This window comes from Diorhabda carinulata, chromosome 1 (genome assembly GCF_026250575.1).
Source record: "Diorhabda carinulata isolate Delta chromosome 1, icDioCari1.1, whole genome shotgun sequence".
Lineage (NCBI taxonomy): Eukaryota > Metazoa > Arthropoda > Insecta > Coleoptera > Chrysomelidae > Diorhabda > Diorhabda carinulata.
In genome coordinates, this window is record NC_079460.1 from 9,417,723 (window position 1) to 9,439,318 (window position 21,596).

At 28.8% G+C, this 21,596-nt stretch overlaps 2 protein-coding genes across 5 annotated transcripts in view; both read right to left on the reverse strand.

Moving 5' to 3' along the window:
• Positions 1-1,532, reverse strand: part of LOC130894547 (fibroblast growth factor receptor homolog 1-like) — a 44,032-nt gene extending 42,500 nt beyond the window's left edge. For 2 of the 4 annotated variants that reach the window (XM_057801451.1, XM_057801443.1), the window contains exon 1: positions 1,227-1,504. The gene's annotated coding sequence lies outside the window, so the exon portion shown is untranslated. Of the gene's footprint in view, positions 1-1,226 lie in introns of all 4 variants that reach the window. The other 2 variants (XM_057801435.1, XM_057801428.1) reach the window with 2 other exon arrangements.
• A 4,903-nt stretch (positions 1,533-6,435) lies between these two features.
• LOC130890974 (syndecan-2) overlaps positions 6,436-21,596 on the reverse strand; it is a 37,164-nt gene continuing 22,003 nt past the window's right edge. Inside the window, exons 2-4 of the mRNA XM_057795445.1 lie at positions 19,624-19,795; positions 14,141-14,326; positions 6,436-12,550 (exon numbers count right to left, since the gene is read on the reverse strand). Of these exons, the coding sequence (XP_057651428.1) occupies positions 12,378-12,550; positions 14,141-14,326; positions 19,624-19,795 (531 nt within the window). The 3' untranslated portion in view covers positions 6,436-12,377. The remainder of the gene's footprint in view (positions 12,551-14,140; positions 14,327-19,623; positions 19,796-21,596) is intronic.

Genomic DNA, 21,596 nt, shown 5'->3' on the forward strand with positions numbered 1-21,596 from the left:
TACTTCAATTATATGAATTGATTATTTTATCACAAACTTGAAATATCTCAATTCGGAATATATTTAAAAAAGAGTATAATTTGGTATTTTGTTTTGTTACCACAATATATATATATATATATATATATATATATATATATATATATATATATATATATATGTTAGTAGTAGTTTCAAAGCCGGATGTAGCCCTCATCTATATTATTATACATGGATTCTAACGACTTCCTTGAACTCAACTTTTACAGATATTTATATACCTACCTACTTAGTGGTATTTGCTCTCTTGTTTCCAAGAATTTTTGTTGATTAAAAATATTTCGTTCGTCTATGCCAATGTATATATTATTATAACACATTTAATGTTCAATATATATTACTGTATATATAATTTTTTTCAGCATAACAGGTATAAGATGTACGATGTTATTTTTGAAAATTCAGTTTTGTTCATTGATACTCATATAAAATTAATACTTATTCCACCATAATATTTCTGGAATTAAATTTCTAATTAACACGTAACAGGTATTTCTGGTCGATATCATCGTGCTACTATGAATCTATAGGCATATATTTTTTACTTATCTATTTTTGAAGGTTCTGCATTTTTTGTATGCTCCAGGTTGCACTATTTTTCTTCGATAGATCTTTTCCGAAGAATGGTGGCTTAAGATGGCAATTCAACCAAATGTTAATATGAAACGGTTGTTTACATAAAAATTATTATTTGATTATCGTCAAATTAAGTTGCTAGCAATCAGATACTATCGTTTTGTTATACAATAAGCTATAGTTAGTTAGTTTAATTTAAACAAGTTATAAGTGAAGAACAAATTATAGCTCGACCAAAAAATTGTAACGCATATCGCCTTATTAAATCAAGCAGTTAAAATTGTTTTTAGAGCGAATCAAAACATCCAATCATTGTAGAATTTTCAATAACCATATATTAATTACTCTTAACATATTTCGGTAGAATCTTAGTCATAGATACACAATATTCAAAACATGCTTTATGAAAATAATCAAGATCTAAAAATAAATCTGAGTTTTTCTTTCACCAATTTGAAATGTTAGGTTGGTTGATGCGGAGTGCTGTGTTTTCCGTACGAATATTTCAGTCACCTTTTTATATTACGTACATATATTGCTATTATTTTTATTTTGTCTCTCGAGAAACAAAAAGTTTAGCTAACTATATCCTCAAACAATTCAAATCTTACCCATAAAGCGAAAAAATCCCAACACTTTTCCTCAACTTAACACTTGCCACTATATAGTAGTTTTTATAAAATGATTATACATTAAAATATTCGGACTTTGATATTAATTAAGATTTTTATAAATATTAATGCACGCGCGTCTTCTTAATTTTCAGCCACTGAGGCACTAACTAACACGGGACGTGAATTGAGTGTATCTGACATCTGACTTATTTAAGGAGTCAGGAGTCTATTTTCTCCTACGGCGCGCGGTAGACAGTGAACCGAGTAATGAATACTCCCTCCTGTTACAAGTTTAACTTGGCAATCTTAAATTTGTTTATTAGTCTTGACCCTTCTAGTGAGTTATACCTCAATTTAATGTAATACACTTCGGCCTAATTTTTGCGTTTAAATTGTTACATACATTGTTTTCTTAAACAATCATAGGATGAATACTGCGATTTCGCAAATCATACAATTGAGAGGAATAAAATACTAGCGCACGATATTGATATAAGCGACGCTTAATTTAGACATTTATCTATAAATCGGAATAACAGCAATAACCTGAATCAAATATTTGCGGCATTGAAAACTATACAAAAATTGATTCCGAGTAATAGGTATGATAAAATGAAACAAGAGTTACCAAATATTCACGGGATTTTGAATTATCGTAATATATATCTAGAAAATGTTATTATAATCGTTGAATATAATTCTTCATAAATTTGAGTATTCATCATTTTCAATCTCTTAGGTACTCGTTCATTTTCTCCCTCTCTATATGACTATTAATCTTTAATTGATATTATGTGATGAATATAGAAATCGAATAACTCATTTAATTTGTAATGGATAACAATTCCTGTAGTTTATGCGGTTTTAATTTTTAATATACATCACTATAGTGATTTTGTGAAAGATGGTAAACAATTTTCGAAATTGTAGTTAAAAAGAGCATTTTCTCAAAATTGTTTATTTTTAGATACCATTTGCATTCAAGGTTAAGGTTAAGGTTAATTTTTATCGAAACTCTTATCACATATACTACCTCTGATTCTTTATTGTAAACTCTGCAGGTGAAAACTTCACTATACAGTACCATTTTCAGCAAATTCTCTTTTATTAGGAAACACTCAGCCATTAGCCTCGCAAAACTAATCTGGTTCCTTCCGAATGGTTGTTAGGCAGTTGTAGGTGCCTTTTGAAGTTATAAGTGTTATGAATTTATAGATACATTTCCAACCAATGTGGAAACCATTTTATGACTTTATAAAGTCTAACAAACGTGTTTGTCCTGTTTAAACAGTCATTTTTGAAAAACATATGATAGACAAACGTTGTGAAAACCCTGTATAGATATAAATTTCCTTGTCAATTTTAGGATGTAGACGATAATTTAATTGACAAGTGTTCATTGTATGCTAACGATTCTTCAATTCAACTCAAAATCTTCATAATATAGCAATATATTAAAATTTTACACACCAACTATTATTTGTAATTTCAGAATGTCCAACACATCTGGTAAACAGATTTTTGAGAACAAAATCGCTTCAGGCTAGCAGGTAAAGAGATGTTAAGTTGTAAACTGAAGCGCAGTTTTATTTGGCCTCACCGAATGCAATGTTTATCACGGTCTACAGGGTTTGTGGCTATGTTTTATAAAAAATGTTAATAAAAAGTCGATCCACTGGATGTACAGAGCACACCAACCACTTCTGAAATGTGGAAATAATGGATACGCTCTCAATTAAGAGGAGAATGCATCATGTATAATATGTTATATATTCTACAATTTGAATGCCTATATTTTCTTAAATTATACAGCAGACTTGAAAGTGCATTGATTAATATATTTTGAGCAATTTTTAAATGACTGTAATTTAATTTTGTCACATTAAGATACCGCAGCCAATCTAAAAATCAATTGACCTCACATAAAAAGCTCTAAATGGAATAATTTAGGTATACAAATGACAAAAAAATGTGGATTTTATTTATACAAACGTAATTAAAAAACTTTTATGTAACATATTCGAGTGTAGATGAAGTTTTATAACGTAAATTTGGAATATAATTTAGCTACAAAATTTATATCACTGCAAAAAAGCTGATTTAATTGATATTTAATTAACGTTATTGTCAGATCTTTTTGATAAAAGCTCAGTCGCCAGAATCTAATCACTTCTATATTTACCGATTCTAGTAGAGACTTTATCTTATATCTGAACAATTTCAACCGAAAAAACGTCACCACTATGGTAAGAGAATGATTTAAACATTCCCTTGCAGGAAATTACATACATCGATTATGTTTCTTCCAACTTCATAAAAATATTTGTATTTTTACCACACTTTATTTTATTTACCCTGTCAGTTTTTTTGTTTGTTCGCATGAAATGTTCTAACCGACTTTTCATGAACTTTCAATCAATTATTCTATTGACTTGGAATTTTTCATACTTTCTCGATTTTGATGACAATATAATGATTAAATAAGAAAAGTTAATGATATATTTAATACTATCACGTGAATTCCTTAATTTAATTTTTATATAGAGCAGCATATTCTATTTTGCATTTTTGTCATTCTATAATAATATGATTCATTAAATTAACCTGATTGTACAAATTCCTTAACAATTTTATTTATTTTATTGACATGAGTCTGTTTCCAAATGGTTGGTAGATCGAATGTCAAGGGACGTGAATAAAACAGTTAATAGCAAGTTTTTCAGCTTATTATTAGAAAGTAATAGTTCCTATATGACAAAGTTTCCTTCACATATCTGTACCTATATGTTGACAATATTTATACTTTCTCAACATTAGTCATTATCACTATTATTTAAATCATTCTTAAATACTAATTGTATCAAGATTCACGCCAAAAATTTCAGTTTTTGGAGCATTTTAAATAAAGTATGGTTAAAGTCTTTACATCACCACACGTTTTTATTGAAATCATATTGCAATAATGTGGATGGTTAATTGAGCAACAGTACTTCTAGAATAATAAACAGTAAAAGAATGGAGTTGCCTATTGTTTGCGTAACATTCATGATGCTGTAATTTAGGATTAGATAGATGTCTGAGGGTGCATTTCATTAAGCACTCACGACAATCACGTTCACGACCACGATCTTTCCCGTTCCACTTAGCCCAGAACGTCATAATCGTAAACCCAAGTGGAATGGCTTACGAGGCGTTTTGAGTGTTGAGATAAATATTAACGAATGGCAAAACAGAAACAATCAAGCAAAAACTTAGAGAACTTTGTTACAATTTGTAAGTCATTGATTTTTTTAGTAAAACGTTCAACTAATTTACATTGAAGTAAAATCAAAATATCTTCTGCGGCGATAGTAAAATATTTGGTGGTGCGTCACAAGAATTCTTCAAAAGTACTTTTAATATCCCATACCGCATCAAATAATGAGATAGATTCTCATGGTTGTAATTTGCGTTGCTTGAATTTTGAAACTTCCCCTAATTCTTTCAACGCTCACCTCGAACCACCTTATGACAAGGGTCGTCGTGAACGTTAGTAATGACATCATGAGTAACGTTCTCACAGAGACCACAACGATCGTAGTCGCTATGTGGAATGTCCAAGAGTATTTCTGGCACCGTGAACACAGTGGAATACACCATTAGTGTGTTGTCTAATGCCAAAAACGAATATCTTTTAGTCGAGGATTAGATGTGGCTGATTTCACATTCAAGAAAGGGGCACATAGGTGCTTGACAATGTTTCTACAAAGCACAAAATATATGCTTGATGATAAACAATACCAGAATACTGGAATAAATTTCGACGAGTTCCTAATATAACAATGTCTTCACATTGCCACAGTTTAAGAAACGTTGACAAGTGGATATTTACTAGCATCCAGAAATTACAGAGCTTTGTGTAATTCTGGCTTAAGAGCATCATAACTGGCAATAAACAGAAATATTTTACAATTATACTTCGATATTAGGATAAAGCATAGGTAATTATTTAGTTTAGGTTGCATACGCCCGATTTTCTTGAAATTTTATTATGTTATACAGTTTTTTATGCTGAAAAAGAAACCAGAAAAAAACATAGTTTTTAAGGTTTAAACATTGAAAAATGTACACTATCTTGAATAGTTGATTTTGCAAATACTTTATGTTTGAAAAGATTGGTGGCGGGGGTGTGTGTGTGTGTTTCTGTTAAAAATGTAGACTATCTTTTAACACACCTCCCCCCGACCCCAATCCTCTCCAACATTAAATATAACTAGTTACGACTAATGTAATGTCACAAATCGATTTCTAACAATAATCATTTATTTACACGTACAAATAATCATCAATTTCTATTGGATACATTCCTGACAATAATGTTTAAAATTTCAAGGAAATCGGGCGTATGCAACCTAAACTAAATAATTACTCAAACCCTATTTTTTTCTGCGCAAAATGTTTCCCTTCTATACGAAATTACATTTAAATCAGGCGACTTGACCAATGATTTCCTTTAGAATTGCCAGCAGCGCAAATTTGATCAATATTTGAAAACAAAAATTTCAATTAAGTACATTTTATTCATAATAATTTGAAAAGCAATGAACCAATTGATAATTTTTTAATGTTTTTTTATATAAACAAATATTTTGTTTTTGGCTGATTTTTTCTCTCTATGGAAAATAAGCATATTTATTCCAAATATTTACTTCTCTTTTTAAAACAGAAAAAATCATCTATCAGTTAATGTTAGTATTTAGACAGGTTAAAATAAAAAAAAATAATATAATTTTACGATTTTATATATTTACAACTGGATTGTACAACATTATTCTAATACTATACAGTTTAATCTCAAATAGCTACAATTAGTTTAATAAAAAAGTTATTGTAGAAGTAAATAATTGATATATCCAATTTTTTTTTCTGTTGAAAATAAAAATAGTGAAAGATGGTATTGTATAAGTAAACAAGCTGTATTATTTACTGCAGAATCTGCTGGCCAAAAATCTCACCTAAAATTATATAACTTACTCCAGTAAACACATAAAATATAGATGTTTATGAACTTTACTCATTCAATAACCAATAAAGTCATCAACATACACTGGTTAAACTACAATATCAATAGCAATGGCGACAGCAAAGTAACATCTATATTTTAAGCCTTAACAGCATTTGGAAATATTTTTCAACATGTACTACAAAGATGTTTTGATAGCATGTATTTTCATTTTGATTTGAAATGATGCCTTGACTCACTAACATGACATCTACAACATATTTCTTAATTAACCTTTTTCCTACAACACCAGCCGAATTTATTTTATAACATTTTCTCATATTAAGCATATATAAAACTCAACTATTCTGAAACAAAGTTCTAATATATATATACACATTATGGATGTAATTTTTATTAAAAAAAAAGATATTCCATATAACCAACTTGTATTGCTTTAATCTCGGAAATTTGAAGTTTTATTGTATCCACTGTCTTAACATAATATTTCTTGCGAAATATTCAAAATAAAAAGTATTAAGTAGCTGCTTACAAATTTAGAAAAGTAAATTTTAAGCTTGCCAGGTTGGTGTAGTTATTTTTACTTACATTAGCTGTCAATACAACAATGCAAAGCAGCACTATCTAATTGTGTTGTAATCATCGAGAAAACTTATAAGATCTTGAGCTATTAACCCGAAAAGGTAGCATATCTCCAAATATATAAATGCCAAAATTTTATATAACTAAGGAAGAATAACAAAACATTCGATTAAAGTGTTCAAACAACAAGTCCATCTCACCACTTATTAAATAAAGGATGATGGTAGAAACAAATAGCTGGACTTTCATATTATCTGCAAACAAAAACATCCCATACATAAAATTTCTGAGAAGGAAAGAATGATAAAAATTGTGAAAACCGTACCATGAAAATAATGAAATATGCGCAGCATTAACAGCAGTTATGCCTTAAGCATCTAACAGATGTACTTACTTAGGAAAATAACAAGAAAACTGTGAAAAAAAACATGATTATATTAGATCTGTTACGACAGCATTAAAATGTGATAACAAAACAGATCTGGTTTAGTGGATTTCGAGGCAACCAGAAAGTTGAAGAAAATGACAAAAAGTCATTTCAAACCCCCTTTCAGCATTGAGTAATACTTGATTCACTGAAACTATAGAAAAAAATGGAGGAACATTGTTAATTGAAAAGAAAACTACTTACATTGAATAGGAACTAATTGAACCAGATAACCAGGCCAATAAGTAAAAACCGTATCTACATTAGATGCAATAAGAAACCAGAATATTTGAAACATATATATATATATATATATATATATATATATATATATATATATATATATATATATATATTTGTAAAGAAGTCTTTGCCAGCTATATTATAAGTAGTTTTTATTGCGAACGTGGCAAGGAAACACCAAGTGGACTAACTTCAATATATTTTCCCAGCTTTCGAATACTTATGTATTCATCGTCTGAGAAATAATTAATTAAGATTTCCGGTGATTTTGATATTATTAAAGCTTGTAAAAATTTTTGAATTCAAAATCCAATATTCAAATTGACTATTGATTAATTGAAATATTTATTCTTAGTCCACTTTGGTGTTTCCTTGCCAAGTTCCCAATAAAAAATTACTCTTATCTTCTTGAACGATATGATACATAAAACTTTTCGGAAACTATGATCGGGTTATTCCGATCAAAATCTGAATGTTCAGAAACTAATTTGGATCACGTTCATTGTTGTTCGGAAACTGATCGAATTAATTGGGCCGTAGTCATATGTTATGATCTTTTCTACCTTGGTAGGCCAATGGGTAGATGCGATCGGCTAAAGTGTTGTATCATTTGTCTATGGTTTTTTCAACTTTAAAATTTAATTATATTTATTCACCTAAAATAGATGTCTACTATTAATTCTCCTGAGCAGCGTCATTAATAGGCTACAAGATTTTCGGTTTTATACTTTCGGCATTTCAGCATAAAAATAGTACATTATTTTATCTTTATTACAAAATCCATGCGAGTCGATAAATCTTTGATAACTGCTCAATAACAAATATTAAACATCTAGAATCTGATATACAGCTAAATGTTGGATGGAATCATGGAAGAATTAACGCACAAAAAAGTAATAAGATTCAAAAGTTTATGCATATCATGTTTTAAATTTGAAAATTTAACGTGACTATCGGAAACTGTGATGTGAATCTCGTTATGGGTTAGAATCCTCAATCACCTGAACTAGAGTTATATTTTCCGAAAAGTCCTATGGATACATATCCACCAGATAAAATATTTGTACAACCTTGTGCGAGGTACCAAGCTACTTTAGTGAATGTGAGAAAATCAAATATGAGCAACACAATAATCCACTTCTGTAGTCTGTAGTTGCATTTTAAGAATAATCTTAAAAGTAAATAAAACATTGAATAGCAAAAGAGAGTTAACAAATGTTCGTATTTATTGAGCAAATTACGGAAATTATTTTGTCAACATCTTACTTCAATGATAAAATACCAATATCAACTTTTTTACAGCTGCCAATATAATTTTAATACCATCTGCATATTTATTAACACTTTTTTGGAACCCTGTTTTTCAGCTGCTTCACGGAAATAATTTCCAAATAGATATATTATGTGTCCACAATAGAATAGCTATTTATATACATTCAATAAAGGAATACCAGAACACCGTCCCACAAGAAAAATATATGTTTCGAGTATCCTATTTTTTTGTATGTAACGGTATGTGACAAATAATCACAATTTTTTATACAGATCTTTATCTAATAATTGTTCGACACGAGTGAGTGTATTTTATTTCTTCTGTGGATCAAGTGATTCTTGACATGAAGATCAACTGAATTCAGTAAAAACGCCCAAATACCATAAATGTAGTCAGATAATTTAAAGCAACATGATAGATATGTAGCTATCAAATATACATAACGACAACATAAGTATACAAATTACCTTTGATAAACTCAATATAGTTACCTGTTTTAACATGTCTTTGATATATTGTATCAATTATATGTATAAAATTATTGGTTTTGTATGAAAATATTTCAAGCATGTATAACTTAAAACTATGTTTTTCTACCCTGCTAGTAAGATGTAAATGAGTATTTGATGTGGTGAGACAACAAAATGGCCAAAATTTCGTTATACTTGTTTCTACATTTTGCATACGATATACGATTTGTGCATATGGAGAAAAGTTTGTGCGGATACACCTATTGGTCTAAAAAATTTTTCCATTAATACTCCGTTTTCGTTGATTTCATGAGTAATTTCTAATACTTTTTTTCAATTTAAAATCTCATGATACTTAAATATATATAATGATTAATTACTTCTGAATAATCTTCTATTTATATTATCTCTGAAAAGGGTGTATTGATACTAAATAATCCACTTCTAACTTCCAGTTCAATTGAATCATCACTAAAAAAAATTTATTTATGTCGTAAAATGTAAAATGACATTAGTGTAGAAATTGAGAAAACTGGTAAAAGTGAAACATCACTCAATAACTGTTTTCAATCAGGTCCGATTTGAGGATTGTAGTACAAAAATTACCCATAAATTTTAATTTTTTAAATGAATACATTGTCTAGTCTTATACACGCAACCATTTATCTACGTGCTTGGACCTAGTGTGTTTGTGCAGTTTATCGAACTTCCACAATGCATATACATTTCGATGATATCTGTCGTCACTCTTTACAGATACAAATTCCTATAAATGAGGAACATAGACTTCAGCATTGCCAGCTCCATATTTTTTAATCACAAGAATCACATGTTAATTTTCTTCATTACTGTATCCATTTGGCATGTTTATACTTTCATTTAATCTGTCATATTCAGCATTTTTTTTATTGCGATCGTAATAACCTGCACTTATCGTATTCCACTAGAAAACTTCATTTCTGCAATACTGAATTAATTCTTCTAATACGTTACGGATTTCACAACAAACTTATTTTGACATGTGTAGAAGAATTTACTTACAGCAAGCACTTAGAAAGAACCGCAAGATTGACTTATATGATTCATCACATAGATTTTGTAAATACCTTCGTCCACTTGTACCAATTAAAAAATATGCGCTAATTCACCTATACATTTTATTCTTTTGAGCCATTGTATATCTTGTTATATAAAGTTTTTATTTATTTCATAATGGGAATTTATTTGTATGTTAAATAAGAATTTGATATATATATATATATATATATATATATATATATATATATATATATATATATATATATACGAAATAAGATAGATAAGAAGTTTATCAAACTGAGTGAGCTATTGCACATTTAATAGTACAGATCAAATTCTGCAAAACTGTGAGATTCTAATATTTCAATGAATGTATTTTTTATCTAGGATCATTTAGAAAAATTGTCTTGACTTATTAAAAGAATTTATAAGGTTATGTACCTCAATTCTCAAGTTTCAATTCAAGTGCTTGATAATATTATGTTAAATATCAATACAAAATGGATCCACACAATGTACAGTTATCCTCAATTTAAAGATTATACATTTATAACTATAAATTATTTACCAATATACAGTGTATAACACACCCTGTATTTTGAGGAACAGTATTCATTGTTATATACCACTATTTTGAGTAGAATGATTTTTTTTCTTTCATTTTAAAACAAAAATCAAATTTGTTTTAGTTTGTGTTTAATTTGTGAAATAGAAATAAATTTTCAAAAATATTCAATCATTTGTAAAACATATCCGAGATTTTAATTATTTTGTGCTTCTTAACACCTAAGCAAAACTATAGATGTGCACAACCTGCAAAATTACGTTTTTCTAATAAAGAATTATGGTCAATACTTTCAGCATTATGTATTGTCAAATATATTTGAAATTAGTATCATCTATTTAAATACGTATATCGTAAAACAAATATTTCAGTCCACTGTTTTGGCATATTACCTAATTGATTGTTACTACATTAAATGGTGACAAAATGTTTGAAGAGTCAAGTCTAAATATCACATATGTTATTTTTAGCTACCAAAAACTAATTGAAAAAAATCATTGTCTGCAATAATAAAAATATAAAGTTTAGGAATGTCTGTTAATCTATTGTAATGGGTTATTTTTGTTAAATATGGTGTTCTATAAAGTTGTGGAAGAGCAGATATTTTCTAATAAATTCTTACTGTAGATTAGTCTAAAAACTTTGTGACTGTATGGTCCACATTTAGAAATCAATTGTTGCAATAAACATTTTCAGAGTTGAAATCTGATCTATTTTTAAAGTAACAAAGTCTAACAGTAAAAATATTATTGTGAATTTTGTAGTATATGTTTTCCAATTTTTGCAATGATTGCACAGATATAATTAGATTTATGAGTTTAATCTAATAATTTACTTATTACAAGAACAATCTTTATAGGGTCTAATGAAAAAGAGTTCTTGAAGTTGTTTATTTTCTTTACAAAAGCTAAGTTTGTAACCATAACCACTACAGTACTTCCTAGCAATAGAAAATAAACACATCATTGCAATTCCACAAATTGAGTAGAACACCAATGGTTTGATTTGAGATACTCATATAAAATATAAATAAATTAAAGCATAAAAGCTGCACAAGCTTACAGAACTAGAGTTAGACAATTTTAAAAAATGTTAGTAAAACTTACGACTTAATTTAATTCCGAATATTAGGTACCTTTAAGTAATATTTGAGTTTAGAGTACATTTCATCAATAAAAAGAAATTCAGTATAGAGTAATAACGTAAAAATTAAAATGTACTATAGACTCAAAACTAAAATGGACGTACAACATTTACTTTTGTTACATTTTATATATGTATATTTATATACACATCCTAATAATTATAAATAAATTCAAACAAATGGCGATTCGATAATTATGGCAGTTTTTGAAAAATAGAAAATATATTTCTGAAACAAAATATTTTTTTTTTTGAAATTTAAACCAATATGTAAAATTGCATCATGTGCTTATGTAGGTAAAGGTCGAAATTTAGTAGAAGATCCCACTTATACCCTTTTCCTATACTTCTCCAATGAGCAGTTTCAGATCTTCCACAACATCATTATTTTCTATACAACTATTTTCAGGCATAGAATTCTTTATTTGTTGTAGCTCTGCTATATGAATTTGAGTTTGGGGATTGCTTAGGTTCTCCTAATGCGTAAGAACCTTCATCCTTTTTACGCATCCTGTAGACGATGAACATAACCACTAATATTGCACACAACAATCCCACAACGGCGCCTCCAACAACAGCTACAAAAATAATATAACCATGATACAATATAAATTCAACATAAATGTTAAAAAATTAACTACTAATTTACATTTTGTTTAATTTGTTTTACATTTTTTATACTTTATTTAAAAATAAACAATCTACTTTCTCCAAAATGATTCTTCTAACATTCAACACAATTTGTTTTTAGCATCATAGTTTTATATTGTTAGTTTTTTAAATTAAGATTTTGGAACTGAATGAAGAAACTATTTAATTTTCATTGCACAAGCTTCTACGTCCTACCAGATACCAGAAAAAGCTAGAATTATTTCATTTCAAAAAATTTTTATCACCATGTTCTTGTGTATTGTGAAGTTAATTGATATACCACTGTTTGCAAGCAGAGAGATTCAATATATCATAACATCAATAAACTCTAATCCAATGAGTAACTTGTAATACTAAAAAATAAAACTGATGATCTTTGTCTACATTATTTGGCTAAATAAATAGAATGTGATCTATAAACTGAAAAAACAACAGTTAACAAAATATTTAAATGGATAAAAAGTAAATGAGAACTAAAACTAAAATTTTAATCATGTTTTTCATAATATAATTTATGTAATGTCAACTACACCATCTCTATGATAAAACTGTATCTATATTCTAGAAATTGATGTGGCTAAATAACTAAGTTAAAATTTCTGGAGCCGTTGGTGATATTCATACAGAACACACTCTGAAGACGATAACTTGGTTATCAAAACGCGGGTCGGACAGTGTAATTGTGTGTGTTGGTGTAGTGGTAGTGTTCAGTATGACTAAATAAGATAAATATCAAATGATTTAGTCATAATTAATATTTTATTATTAAAAATGATTTCATATTTATTAATGTCGCTTTTGATTTTTCGATGTTTGTTATTTAGAAAAACTAAAGTTAGACAATATTCAAAGAAAGATAATTTGAACTATTGGGTTTCTTATGCAATCTCTACCATTGTAACGTGTGCTTCAACAGAAAATGATTGTTTATTGTATGTTTTTTGCAGATATTCTATTGAAAATTGAACTCATTTTCTAGAATATACTAGATATTTTAAACATCTCATCCAGAAGTGTTATAGTTTTCACTATTATGGGTGTTTGAATTTAAAAGTTTCACTAAAATACATTTGAATGGGCATCTTTAAAAATATAGTCTATTAAATATTAGGATGTAAAGTAATTTACTTGCGATTACCATTTATGACATAGAATTTAAATATTTATTAGCAATTCAGTTTTGTGATGCAATCAGATGGTTACAAAAAGCAAGTTTGGTAGAAATTACAATATTTAAAAATAAAATATTATTTTACTTTTGTTCATTTGTTGTATCGACTATTCTTAAGTGGTGATGGAGAAACCACTGCAACGGCCAAGAGTGAGTCTAAATTGATTTTCACAAACTTGAGATTCAAATATTGAATCATCCATTGATGGATATAATACAAAAAAAAACAATAAAATACATATTTATTATGTGTTACAACAGGAATTGAAAGAAACCCATTTTACCAAATGGTTGGCAGTCACTGCTGCTGAGTTACAATCTTTAATGTAAAATACATATTCCTTACCAGCTAAAATGCCTGGTTGGGCAAAGAATGACGTCGGGCGATCATCAGATTTTGGATTCATTCTGACACTTGTATCAGGAGTAGTATTGGGTACAGTCTTAGTTTCTTTACTGATATTTTTGTCAACTTCTGTTTCTTTTGGATATTTTGGAGGACTGGGTTCTTGAACTGGAATGATTTTAGTCTCTGTAAACAAATATTAATAATCAAGAATACAAATATTTGAATACTATTTTAATATCTAAAAACAGTCGTTTTATTTTTCAATTCAACTTCAAAAATAAACAATTATCAATAAATAAAGCTTTTTGTTGGTCTGTGCTTGTAAATGACTTTTAACTGGGTCATTTAATGTCATTAAAAATTAATGTGATTATACCAGGGCCACACAAATTGATAGAAATGTGACACCTCCTATAACATTCTTGGATAAAGTCCTTTGGTTTAATTTATGTGTGGTTTATTACACAAACTTCATTATAGGACTTAAATGGCGATTGAAAAATAATTTTCATATACTTTAGAAATGTACAGTAATTTTTTATTTACTTTGAGTTCTTAAATAGTTCATGTTCAGTATATATGAACTGATAAGTTGAAGCATAGTTTATACTTAAGCATGTATATGTATACACAAATTTAATCTTTTATTATTAATAAATAAATAAATGTTAACAGTTAACTTTTCAGATAAAACATCACTTTTTACTAGTAGAAGTAAATACTTGGATACTAAGTAATTTATTCAATACAATGCAATAGTTTGTTTCTAATTTACTTTATCTTATTATTTTTGTATTCCCAAGAACAATTATAAATATTGAATCATTACAAAGAAACGATTTCGACGTAAAATAATACTTCCTGATTGATATAGCGTTGAAATACAAATATCCAATTGCTTTCAAGTAATTTAAAACAACTTCCAGTGCTCATTTCAAAGAAGTTGTTTGGATTTTAGTCACAATAAGTATATTAGAGAGAAAACATACCCACACTACAACTTAAAATGTTTGTAGGTATAGTCTTAGTCATATTGTAAATGAATACTTTACATAGGTTCTTACTAACAGAAATTAGTTGGTTACATCACACTATGGATGAATGGACTTTTATCTGGTTAATCAAACACTATATAAAATAATGTTGCCCTCTCTTTTTTTTATTTGTTGTAATATCAAATAAAGTACATATAGGAACAAAATTTGATCATTCAATTACTATAGTTCTTCCAATATCAATTGCAAATTATAAAAACCCTTGCTGAAGATTTTATTTGAATTACCATAGGCGTAGATACCTCATTTTGTAAATTTATTATTAATTATATAAATACTTTTAAAAATATGGATATCTTACGGAAGAAAGTATTCGGATGCAATCGAATCATTTTAAATTGGACGGCATTATACGCCGTTATTTAGACAGATGCACTCAATTGTAGTCCTACTTGGAACTTAAAAAAAATATAATATACCTTGCTACCACTGAATATTAAATTATAACACGTAAATAGACGAGTAAAATTTACCTGCCTATAAGAGAGTTTGGTTTAAACATGTTACCAAACGTGAACTGAGCCCTTTTATACCCCATTCGTCTATTAGAACTTCGGTAATCTTGTATCTGATACAAATAATCTTGTCGCCATCGAACAATCCTTGACGATTCGGTTATTGCCATCCGTTTATTCAGTTTTTTTTTTGCGTTTCAAACCACATGCTGACAAAGCTTGACGCAATGTTTCTAAACTGGTATAATTGTATTCTGGATAATCTGCTACTTTTTTGCTGTATTACTTCTAATGTTGAAAACCTGTTTTTATATAAACTATTGATTGTCCTACATATTTTGAGTAGCTTTGTCAACTGCATTCATGTTTACGATTCGATGTTTTCATTGATAAACATTGGAGATGATGAGTGCACGTGGACTGACGGTTTGTTAGATGTTTACCGAATTTTATACGGGGAGTAAACATTATTTTTCATTTCTTAATTTGGTATGAGTGCCGCGCGTATTTATAAATTATAGATTGTTCCTCGCATAACTGTCTTCTACAATTGATATTGGAAGAACTCTACTTATATATTAATTCTAAATTTGAGAATTATTGAAAAATTTAGTCCTCATTCACTACTAAATATACACGCTTGTAATTTGAATTGTTATCTCTCCGAAATATTCAACTATTTCATGGTTACATCTTAGAATTTCTAGTGATGACATCATTAACTTAAGTTTATGTACCATAAAACATTTTTGTTTAGAATACTTTTTCTATTGTTGTTACAGAACAAACAAGTGTTACATATAAATAAACTTTATTGCTGAAAATTTACTGTGACCTATTTTGTACAATCATAAATTTTTTATTCTAAAAAAAAGTGATGCGAGTTACGTCTATGCTATTATCAAGAGACACCTGTAATTCTGAAATATATAATCAAAATATGTTTATTTTCTTTGTACTATAAAATTGAATCTGTATTTCCTTATTTTAATTCGACTTCGAAGTTGTAGTTTTACTTAATAAATCGAAATATGTTTTTAAAAAACGTTGTTTCTAAGAAGCGATATAAAAGTTGCAAATATAATACGAATTATACACATGGTTATTTAAACAGAGACGATTCAAGGAATGCTATGTAATCAAATTTACTCCTTGCGATGTCATAGAAAGCGTTCAATACAAATAATCCTAACTCGCAGCCCAGACTACTTTTTACCACTTTCGTTATAATTATTAGAAACGCTTATAAAATCATTTTCGTTGAAGGTTTACGTTAACGTTGCCGTATTGTAGAATTTACTAAATTATTTGTTAATATTTATATAAAAGATAAAAAAATCCATGACCTCTCTTATTACAATTCATAAAGTAACTCGAACGTATGATTTTTTAATTATTAGGCCTTTTTATTTATATTCTAACACATTATTTTCTTTGGATAATGTCAGAGCTGTTACATTATTTTGGGGTTATATATAGTGAAAGATCCAAAGGAAATTACAAATAAATACTACAAATTTTAAAATTAGATCTTTTGATCTAACGCGCTTCGATTTATTTTCTTAAGGTTACTTAAATTCCCAAGAATAAGTTGGGCAACTCATTAATATTGAGAAACGGAATAGGGAATTACTTGAGAGCATAGGTTAATTTCTATAAAAACACTTGAATGAGATAAGAGAATGTTGTGATGCCTTAACCATTCGATGAAATATTTTGTTGTGCTAATTGAATTTTTGTTTAATTAACAATTATTTATCAATATTGTACTGTAGTTAAAAAATATTTTTAATGACGCCACAATATTTTGTAATAATATCGGTAGTTATTGATTTAAAAACGTTACTCAGTTGTGTTTACATTTTTCCAAGTTATCAAATAAAAATATTTATTATTGTTACCTACTTAAGATGTAGCTTCCAACCTATTTCATCTCTCTGAAGTTAAATCAATATGTTTAGAGTCTGCCTTTCATTTCCACTGTAAAATATGCCAACAAAGACACCAGAGACCGCATCGTGAGTACCGAGTGCGAGAGCAAAAATACAATACATTCCGAGAATTTTGTCATAAAACAAATTTTCTACATGAATTGCGACCTGCGGCGTTCAAAATTCATGGACAAAATAAAATTAGACAAAGCGTACGTCTATCGATTCTTCGAATTAATTAAGTACACAGTCGTCCCGTATTTTTTTCACTACTATTCAACTTAAAAAAACTACGTGGCTATAGTCAACAAATAATTGACTACAAATATTCATAATCAACACTAGGAATTTAAATTATAATCGAATGATACCCAAAACAACCGCTAAGCTATGAAGCAAAAAAATAACCATAACATAGGTACTACACTGGTTTACAGACAGACAGACCAATTCGAAAAAGCAAAGGAAAAAAGATACGTGAAGAAAAATGGGACAACAAGGAAACAAGCAAAGAATAATAATATATAATTTAAAAATAGAAGAGAGCAGAAAAAGATTCGAAAGCAAAAAGGAATACGGATGTAGATGAAGTGGATGCTAATCAAAAGAAGGTACAGAAATGAGAGGTAACGCAAAAAAAATGATTCAATGTATTCAGAATAATCTAAATTCAATTAAAAAATTCGTATCCAATGCAAATGTTGATTAAGCAGCGGGAGCATGTGAATCGATTCGTTTCCACTCCACACTATTACGGTACATAAATGTACATTATAATTGCGGTGTAATTAATGTAAACAAAATATTGATTCAAAATAACATAGATATAACCCTTTAAAAGAAAAGCGTGTAAATAAAATTGAAAAAAAATGTAAATGTAAATTCAATGAAATTATCCTTTCAAACCATCTAATTTCGTTCTTATTGGTAACTCAAATTAAATTTATGTCAGAAAAACTAATATCCTGCACAATACGCTCATCATTAACTTGGTGCAGAACATCTACTCTGAGTATGCCAATAAGACAAATAGCTGCTAGGCATTATACGCATAATATAAACATTTTCAACTGCCACAAAATCCACTTCCTTTTTCAATCAGCATTAAATTGCGGAACGCGGCGGTTCTGAATTTGACAAAGGATATTGAAGAAAGGGGTTGCTGTCCCTAATTATGAAACGTCTTTACACAAAAGTTAAATACCTCCTTTTACTAAAAAATATCAGGAAACAATTATTGCCACGAACGGAAACGAGGGTAAAGTAGAATATCAACCAACTTATTTTAGACGAGTAAGAATAGATCATAGGGAAATTCTGGCAACCAAAATAAGTAGCAACGTTCAGGTGATTAGTAATAAGTGAAGCATTTTTTTTTATTTATAAAAAAAGTTCGTATCAACTGTAGAAGGTTATTAGTAGGTGCCTACACTGAAATGAATACATTTTTTGAAACTATTAATTTATGACAGTTCTCTTCCTAAAATAGGGCTTCAATTGTGTTGATTAGTTCACAGTTTTGTCTTTCATTGTGGTAATTTCGACATTCCATGAGGATATGTTTTATTGTTATGATTACATTACATACATGACATAATGGGTGTTCTTCACATTATAAGGTAACCATTGGTCAGCCAAATACGTCAAATAATCACTTGGCGTTGTCGGTAATTTGAAAAGGGTACCTACTGTTCATGTAGAGATTTAATTTGACGTAGTTTTGACTCACTTTCCGTCCACTGAGATTGCGACAATAGTTTGTTCATAATTTTTTAATTTAAAACTTAATTTTACAAAATCTTTATTTAGCAACAGAGCAAAGTGAATGTCTTTTTGATATTTGAAATTGGGTACTCTTAAAGAACCATTGAAAAAACATCTGTTTTTCATTCATTTATTCATGAAAATAGTTGGAGTTAGTTTTTCTTTAGAAATGGATTTTAAAATTCAATACTCAACGAATAACATTTTTATGAATTTCTATTATGGGCTATAGAAAATATAAAACAAAACTGGTAATATATTGCAAAATATGTTACCTGTTAATATTCTATTAAGTTTTTCAGCATCATGATCATCTTCATCGTCTGGTCCGTAACCGGAGCCACTGGATTCAAGGTCATGAGTCACCTCCCCGTCATATCCGCTTCCTTCGATCGCCGAGTCTTCTTCGTCTTTAAATGTAAGATCACTACTGATTCGTTGATTATTCTGAAAAAATATCACCTACAGTCAGTGGTGTTGTCGAGCCGGAACGCTCCGGAACGTCGTTCCGGTACTTCATTCTAGGACAGGAACGCGTTCCGGAACGGAAGGAATTTTTTTCAATATTTTTATTCATAAATAAATATTGACAACATCCCTCGTACATGTAATTTCATTAATAACTTGTTTTGTAATGATAAATGTTTATTGTTGAACAATCATAAGAAAATGTACAATAATAAAAAATATATCAGAAATGTGTTCATAATCAATGTGCAAAAGTTGAAGGTTATCAGCTTGACGCCAATTGGTAACAAATAAAAATATTTGCGCTAATCTTTCTCCTAGAACGTTGTGGTCAAAGTGCAAACACGCGAAAGCAGCGTTATTAAGACAGGGTTTTAATCAAATTCAGAGACCAGTTCACTAGTCACATTGTTCGTACGTTCACTCTTCTCTTCATAGTGAATGTTACTGCGACCATCTTCAAACTTAATCCACTCACACTTGCAGATAAATTCCTATAAGTTGGTTATTGGTTTTTGCCAACAAAAATCGTATCACAGACCGCACGAATGATAGATTTTCAATTGCAGTACATTTTAAATTTGGTTATCGAAAAAATGGTTAGTGTGGGAAAGTTTCTCATATAATGTAAGCGTGTTTAGAATTAATTTTCATTTTTTTCTATATAAGCGCCCCCCTCATTCACTCAAGTATATTATATCGTGAAAAACTTAAATGAATTAATTGACATATTCACAAAGATGAAATTTTTGCTAAATTCTCTAGATATAGGCCTTTACTGATTGAAAATTAGTTTATAATATGAAATTATTATATGAACTTTCTTCTTTATCAAATTTCACGTAATCACTGTAAGAAACATCTAATATTATCAACGAGACATATTATCAGGAAAGATTTGATCATCATCTGAAATAAAACTGTTCTTACCACAAAATGCACAGTCCAGGGGCAATAATCAACCAAGATTTAACAAATAGTATAGTGTAAACTTAAAAATTCTTATTTCACGAAGTTCTGTAGAATGTGGTGTACCATTCTGTTTCCATTATCCTGCTACATACTTCAAATCTAACTTAATCATTACCTACAAACGTTTGCTATATCATCACGACTTTGGTCCTTTGCTTAAAAAATTCTACCCCTTAATCAGCCAACCCATCTGTTCTGTAGGGATGAATTGAAAGAAACAGTTCTAATATTCCACCCATCTTGCTAAACGTAGAACTTGATAGATATTTTCATCGTAATAAAGCCACATGTCCGTATTTTATACATAAATTTAATATGTACAGCTAATAGGACAAGACGAAAGTACCACTTGCGAAATACACACAAAAAGGGACTACTGTCCATATTCTTTTACTTCTCTTCAACTAATAAACATACTGGTACAGTGCAGTATTAATTTAGTCATGGAGTTTAAAATTAACAAACATAAAAATATTTTAAATATTAAAAGTCGTGAGGTGATCGCTAATTTATTGGGATATTTGGATGAGGTGAAAACTTCAGAGCGATTCAAAACTCCAATTCATAATTGACGTTTTTGCAAGAACTGTCAAGAAAAAACGTGAAATAAATTACCGCTGTTTCTTCATTTCATTACAATCAAATACTGGATATACTATTTAAAGTTGTTTATGAAAAATAGTTACATATACAAATATTAAAATAAAACTGCAAATATCTCAATTAGTTTTCTCATAAATAACATCTTTTGTATCTAATGATTTTGTAACCAAAATTTGATTGTGTTTGATTCACCTTCAAGTCCTCA